Source organism: Plasmodium gaboni, chromosome 5, assembly GCF_001602025.1.
Source record: "Plasmodium gaboni strain SY75 chromosome 5, whole genome shotgun sequence".
Lineage (NCBI taxonomy): Eukaryota > Apicomplexa > Aconoidasida > Haemosporida > Plasmodiidae > Plasmodium > Plasmodium gaboni.
Window position 1 is genome coordinate 184,804 of NC_031485.1, and position 7,500 is coordinate 192,303.

Here is a 7,500-nt window from a genome sequence, read left to right on the forward strand (position 1 = left end):
TTTTTTATTATCTTTTATATTTTTATTATCTTTTATATTTTTATTATCTTTTATATTTTTATTATCTTTTATATTTTTATTATCTTTTATATATTTATTATTTTTTTTTTTTTTTTTTTTTTTTCCTTTGTATTTAAACTTTATACACTTATTTATTTATCGGTAATAAAATATTAAAAAAAAAAAGAAAAAGAAATTATATATAAATATATGATATATATATATATATATATATATAATATATGTATATTATATATATATATATTTTTTTATAGTATTATATTTTTATAAGCCTCGAAGGGATTTATATATATATATTATATTTTAAAGAATACAGGTATAAGTAAAAATAATATGAATAAACGAAAAAAGAAAAATGTTTAAAAATTTTAGAAAAATGTTAAAAAAATGTTAATAATCATATGGAATTATAACTTTTAAATGTAAATTAAAAAAAAAAAAAAAAATTAAAGAAAATAAAATAAAATAAAAAATGAAATTGATTCTTTTTCCATATTTCTATTAACATATATATAATATTATATAAATATAAATATATATATATATATATATTTTATAGTACATATTAATAATATTAGATATATATATATATATTATAGCATTATGCAATCGTGTATATATATGTTATTTCATATTAATCATAAAATTAACACTACTTAATAAACTATTATATATATAATATATTTATATATATAATATATTTATATATATATTATATTTATTTTATTTTATTTTCTCTTATTTTTATCTTATGTCAATTCTCTAATCTCCTTTTAAACTGTGAAAGATTAATATAACCATATGGAAAAAAAAAAAATTAAAAAATTAAAAAATTAAAAAATTAAAAAATTAAAAAATATAAAATATGTTATTCTCATCAGTCCTTAATATAGTATAAAAGAACATACAAATAAATATATTTAAATATATATATTTATATGCCATATCAAATACTCGTTAAAATAATACAAAGAAGAATATCATCACAATATATATATATATATATATATATATATATATATAATAATAAAGAATTCATCATTTATTATTTTGTGTGTATACAAATTAGATGTTCTTAAATAAATAAAAAAATGATAAGTTATGTATGTGTTTTTTTTTTTTTTTTTTTTTTTTTATAAATTTATAAAAAAAAAAAAAAAAAAGAAAGAATGAATGAATATCATATGCTTTTAAATATATGTACATATATACACATATATGTGATGTACCAAAAAATAAATAAAATATAAAATATATAAATATACTAATCACATATTTTTTAAAAACATTAAATATAAAAAATATTACAATATTTATTCATTCTATTTTTTCTTCTTTTTTGTTTTTAATAATAAGTGCAGGATTATTTGTAAGAGCATGTGTTTATACATTTGTCTATATGACCATCTATCAATAATATCATATATATATATATATATATTATATATATTATGTCTTTTAAATATTCTACCATATTACTTAAGAATTGTTACTTGCTTCCTTTTCTATCTGTAACAAAAAAAAAAAAAAAAAAAAAATTGGAATATACATATATATAAAATATATATATATATTATTTTTTTTTTTTTTTTTTTTTTTTTGATTTATTGTGTGGTTACACTATCATAGGCTTGTACATATTGCTCTTTTAGGTTTGTTAATTTATCAACAAGTTTTTTCCTTATCTCCTAAATTGAAATGATATAAATGAAAATATATAAATACAAGTCGGAAATAAAAGAATATATTTGTAACATATATATAATATATATATATATTATATATTTATTTATTAATATTTTGAAGTACTTCTAAGTAAGGATAATGCTTATCATATTGAGCAATTTCATCATTCATTTCATTTTTCAACTCGTCTTTTGATTTTTTTATAAAACTACAAAATATTAAAAAAAAAAAAAAAAATTATGATACATATCTAAAAGTAAAAATATGTCCATAAATAAATATATAACAACTCATCGAATGGACACATTTTTTTCACATTCTTTTGGTTTTAAATTACATTTTAGAAACCTTCTTATAACACTCTTGTTGATTGGTCGTATGTTCAATCTATAAATATATAAACATATAATCATATATAAATATATATATATATATAATATATACATTTTGACACGTATTTGTCTCTCTTTATGTTGTCATATGTTTTTTTTTTTTTTTTTTTTCATTACAGTTTCTAAGGATGCTTCACATTTTTTCTTCAAATACAATTCACTTGTCATAATATTTTTTACTCTATTATTCTGGCTTAGAGTAGTTTCAATCATTTTAGATATTTCTTTAAACTTAAAGAAAAATAATGATATATTAAAAATAAAGATATATGAAAATATATAATTATATCAAATGTATAAATATATATAGATATTCATTCATATATATATATATATTTTTTTTTATTTTCCTTCTTTTTCTTTTTTTAATTATGACTTACCCTTTTTATGGAACCTACAGAATTATCACTCATTATATATACAAATATTACAATCTTATATATTTTTTTTTTTTTAATATATCTTCAAAAAAAATAAATGTAGAGAGAGTAAAATTATTTATATATTTTTATATTTTAGCTATAATTATTATCTTAACTGTATTGATATTTACATACATAATAATATATATAAAATTATATATGTATAAATATATTTACATCATGTATCAAAATTTATATTTTTTTATATATTACATTTAATCATTTAATATTTACAGATAATAAAAAAATAAAACAATATGATAATAAAAATATATATATATATATATATATATATATATATATATATTTATTTATATTTACAATTTTAATATTTCTATTTTATATACTTATTTTTTTCCACACGCTTAAAGATGTAATATAATATATTTATGTTCATATGCTTTATATATATGTAAATATGCTAATAATATAATAAATGGTCGTACATTTTTTTTTTTTTTTTTTTAATTTTTTTGTTTAAAAACGATCCTTTTTTTTTCTTATTTTTTTTTTCTTTTTTTTTTCTTTTTTATTTGAGGCATAATAATGTTTGCGAAGTATACTTTTTAATAAATAAAATAAAAACAATACGTACATAAATAATATAATAAAATATATATATTATATATATATATATATATATATGTATGTATTTTTTTTTTTTTTAAAATGGAAAGCCATTCAAATACGGTCAGTTACGTTGTGCATAGCTCGACCGTTTATTTATGTTTCTATTTAATTATAAAAATAATTGTTTTTCTTTCTTCTTATATAGTGGAAAATAAATTTTTTAAACTTGGTTTCAATAAAATTTATAATAATGTGAAGAATATTTATTATAGATATATGAATAATTCAGAATACTGTAAAATAAATGATAATATAGAAATAATAAAAAAGAAAATTAAAAAGTACAATAAAATCATTGATCAGAATAAAAAGGAAAATCAACATTTAAGTGAATATGATTTATTAATATTAAATGGAAAATATACAAGAAAACTTATGAAAGAACAAAATGAATTAAACCACTTAATAAAAATTAAAGAAACACAACAAGAACAATCTAAAAATAATATTTTTTTTAAAATTTTTTATAATATTTCGATATTTTTAACATCAACAAATAAATTTATAAAACTTCTTAGGATACAAATAGTGGTAACTACATTGTTATAAATAAATAAATATATATATATATAATATATATGTATGTTTGCATATATTGTGTCTCTTTATTTTATCTTTCCTTTTTTTTTTTTAGATCCTTTTATTGTTCCTAATAGTAAAATATAACTTTAAAAATAAATGGAAAGATTCGTGCCTACAAATACATTCGCAGTTAATTTTTAAAAGAAATTTTCAGTTTATCTCATCAGGTTCAATTAAATTAATAGAAACATATATATGATACATATATAATATATACATATATAATATATACATACACATATATATATATATATATATATATATATATATATATATATATTGTACCCCTTTGTAATTATATCTTATATCCCCTTTTTAATATCCCCTTCAGATATATGCAATAACAATTTATTTACTTTTCTTTGTGGATACAACATGACTCATTTCTTTTTCATGACGATGAAATATAATTGTGAAATTATATATTCTATGTTATTAAAAGAAGAAAAAAAAAAGAAAGCTTGATATGCTTTTGTTTTGTTTTTTCTTTGTGTTTATTGTTTTAATGGTTAAAAAAAAAAAAAAAAAATATATATATATATATCTATTTATATATACATATATATATGTATATTTACACACAATTAAAAATTTTATGTCTTTTAAAATATACATTTATATTTTGATTCTTAATTCTTGTTTTTTTTTTTTTTTTTTTTTTTTCGTTTTTTAATTTGTACATATTTTTTTAAAACAAAAAATTTCAAATTATTTTATTAATTATTTGTTCAAAATAAATAAATATAAATATAAATAAATATATATAAATATATACATATATATGTATATATTTTAATAGGCGTTTATTTTTAAAAACATATCATTCCAGTATGAGATTCTTGTTATTCTTCTGAACTTTAAATTTCTACAGGCACCAAAAAAAAAAAAAAAAAAAATATATATATATACATATATATATATATATATATATATATATATATATATATATATAAGTATAAAAAATAAGAAATATATATAACAATAACATATATGCACATATATATACATATATATATATATATTTTTATTTATTTTTTCATTTTATTATTACCTCCTTTTCTGAGATGGTAGTTATATCTGCTTTATATTTGATATCCTCCTTATTGTGAGTAAATATAATATGGTCATCTTCAAAAGCATTTTTTATTATCAATGTATCATCACGTTCGTTTTTATTTAATTTTAATTCTTGTAGAACATTTTCATATTCTGTATTTTTTAGAAGTAATGGATTCTTTTTAATATAATTTATTGATAAGTTAATATTTTTATCAGCTGTTTCTAAAATACGATTTTTATAAAATCTCATTTTTCTTTTCTCTTTAATTTCATCAATTTTTTTTATTGCATTAATAGTTTTTATATATATATCTCTATCATATTTAATTGGTTCATTTCTAATCTTTTCAAATTCAAATGTTCTATCATAATTTAATTCTTTATTTCTTTCTTTTCTGTATATTTTTGTCCATTTTACTTTTCGAGGATTATGTTTAGCCTTAAAATGTTTGTGACATTTACTTCGACAAAATTTAAAAACATTACAATCATTTCTTATAAAAAATATACCATGCCCTAAAAAATAAAAATATAAAAATATAAATATAAATAAATAAATAAATATATATATATATATATATATTTATATTTTATGTTCTCCATTTATTTTTTACATATACATATTTAAGACTTTTTTCTCATTTTATTTTTTCAGTTTGTTATACCTGGATATATATTGCCTGAACAATACCAACACTTTTCTATTCTCATCGTAATATAAAAAAAAAAAATTAAATACTTAAAATAAAAAAAATTACCTACATATATATATATATATATATATATATATATATATTACAATTTCAAAAAAAATTCTTTACAAATAATTAAAAACGAACTCAATATAAAAGATGGATATTATACATTTTAAATTCATATAATTATATATATATTAATTTATGAATATAAAAACAAAATTTATAAAATGTATATTATATAAAATATATATATATATATATATATATATATATATATAATATATATATTTTTTTTTTTTTTTCTTTCAATATAATAATGTAACAGTTTACATATTTTATATTTATATCCCTTATGAGAAAGAAATTATTTAAATGTAGAACATTTGATTTTGTTTTTTTATCTATTGCATAAAAAAAATTATATATATTATAATATATATATATATTATATATAATAATATATATATAGGTATTCATTGGTATTCTATAAATAAAAATATATAGTACAAACGACCATATTTAATAAATATATTAATATATATAATATATATATATTTATTATTAACTCATTCAAAATAAATATTTTTTATTATATATAACTCATTTTGTTTATAATATATATAATTATATTTTTTATTACTTTAAAAATAAATATTCAGAAAAAAAAGAAAAAAAGAAAAAAAGAAAAAATAATAATAATAAAATTAATATTATAAATAAATAAATATTATATATAAAATTATGTATATTTCTTTGCCCCCAATAGAACAATTTTGTTTTTCTAGTATTTAAGAAAAGATATATATAATATATATATATATATATATATTTATTTATTTATTAAGAATAAATTATACATATATATATTTTTTATATATACAAATTTTTTATAATAATAAGTTATTTATAATGTATTAAAATAAATAAATATATATATTTATATTTATATATATATATTTATATTTATATATATATATTTATATTTATATATATATATTTATATTTATAATAATGCATACTGAAGAAAAAGATAAAGACAAAAAAAAGAAGAAAATAAAAGATAATAATGATCAGGATGAATCGATTCATGTACATAGTACCCTTCCTTATGAAGAACAGAATTATGAAAAGGATATATTAAACATAATAAATAAAGAAAATGATAATATAAAAAGTAATGATGATGACATACAAAATAACAATAATAATTTTCATAATAATAATATTTTGGATATGAATTTTTTAGAACAAGATCAGTTATTTTTAGAAAAAATAAATCAAGATAATATTGGTTCAACACATTATAATTTAGAATATGATAATGAAGAAAAACAAAAATCAGATGATTTAAAAAATAAACTAGTACATAAAAATATATCTTTAAATATACATAATATCATATCATCAGCTAATTTAGGTATAGATATTAATTTACGCTTAGTTGCTGTTTCTATAAGAAATGCTGAATATAATCCAAGTAAAATTAATACTCTTATCATTAGATTAAATAAACCTCAATGCACAGCTCTTATTTTTAAAAATGGAAGAATTATGTTAACAGGTACACGAACCAAAAAAGATTCTATCATGGGATGTAAAAAAATCGCAAAAATTATAAAAATTGTAACAAAAGAAAAAGTTAAATTTTATAATTTTAAAATTGAAAATATTATTGCTAGTGCTAATTGTAATATACCAGTTAGATTAGAAGTTTTAGCACATGATCATAAAGAATATTGTAATTATGAACCTGAACTATTTGCAGGATTAGTCTATAGATATAAACCAACATCCAACTTAAAATCAGTTATACTCATTTTTGTTTCAGGAAAAATAATTATAACCGGTTGTAAATCTGTCAACAAATTATATACGGTCTTTCAAGATATATACAATGTTTTAATTCAATACAAAAATTAAAAATTATATATAAAATATGAAAAATTATATATAAAATATGAAAAATTATATATAAAATATGAAAAATTATATATAAAATATAAAATATGA

At 15.2% G+C, this 7,500-nt stretch overlaps 4 protein-coding genes across 4 annotated transcripts; 2 read left to right on the plus strand and 2 right to left on the minus strand.

Annotated features, from left to right (window-relative positions):
• Positions 1-1,500: 1,500 nt before the first annotated feature.
• On the minus strand, positions 1,501-2,512 carry PGSY75_0505900 (hypothetical protein; the record flags this gene model as incomplete). Its single annotated transcript, XM_018784339.1, has 6 exons — positions 1,501-1,530; positions 1,641-1,709; positions 1,831-1,915; positions 2,045-2,094; positions 2,217-2,330; positions 2,480-2,512. 6 exons carry the CDS (start codon positions 2,510-2,512, stop codon positions 1,501-1,503), a joined length of 381 nt encoding a protein of 126 aa, XP_018642994.1.
• A 678-nt stretch (positions 2,513-3,190) lies between these two features.
• PGSY75_0506000 (hypothetical protein) lies at positions 3,191-4,198 on the plus strand (the record flags this gene model as incomplete). Its single annotated transcript, XM_018784340.1, has 3 exons — positions 3,191-3,682; positions 3,786-3,900; positions 4,065-4,198. 3 exons carry the CDS (start codon positions 3,191-3,193, stop codon positions 4,196-4,198), a joined length of 741 nt encoding a protein of 246 aa, XP_018642995.1.
• Positions 4,199-4,553: 355 nt separating this feature from the next.
• Positions 4,554-5,503, minus strand: PGSY75_0506100 (putative 60S ribosomal subunit protein L24-2; the record flags this gene model as incomplete). The annotated part of the gene is made up of 3 exons (XM_018784341.1): positions 4,554-4,598; positions 4,785-5,308; positions 5,458-5,503. The coding sequence occupies 3 exons, from the start codon at positions 5,501-5,503 to the stop codon at positions 4,554-4,556; spliced, it is 615 nt and encodes a 204-aa protein (XP_018642996.1).
• A 998-nt stretch (positions 5,504-6,501) lies between these two features.
• Positions 6,502-7,410, plus strand: PGSY75_0506200 (TATA-box-binding protein; the record flags this gene model as incomplete). The annotated part of the gene is made up of 1 exon (XM_018784342.1): positions 6,502-7,410. One exon carries the CDS (start codon positions 6,502-6,504, stop codon positions 7,408-7,410), a length of 909 nt encoding a protein of 302 aa, XP_018642997.1.
• Positions 7,411-7,500: the final 90 nt, after the last annotated feature.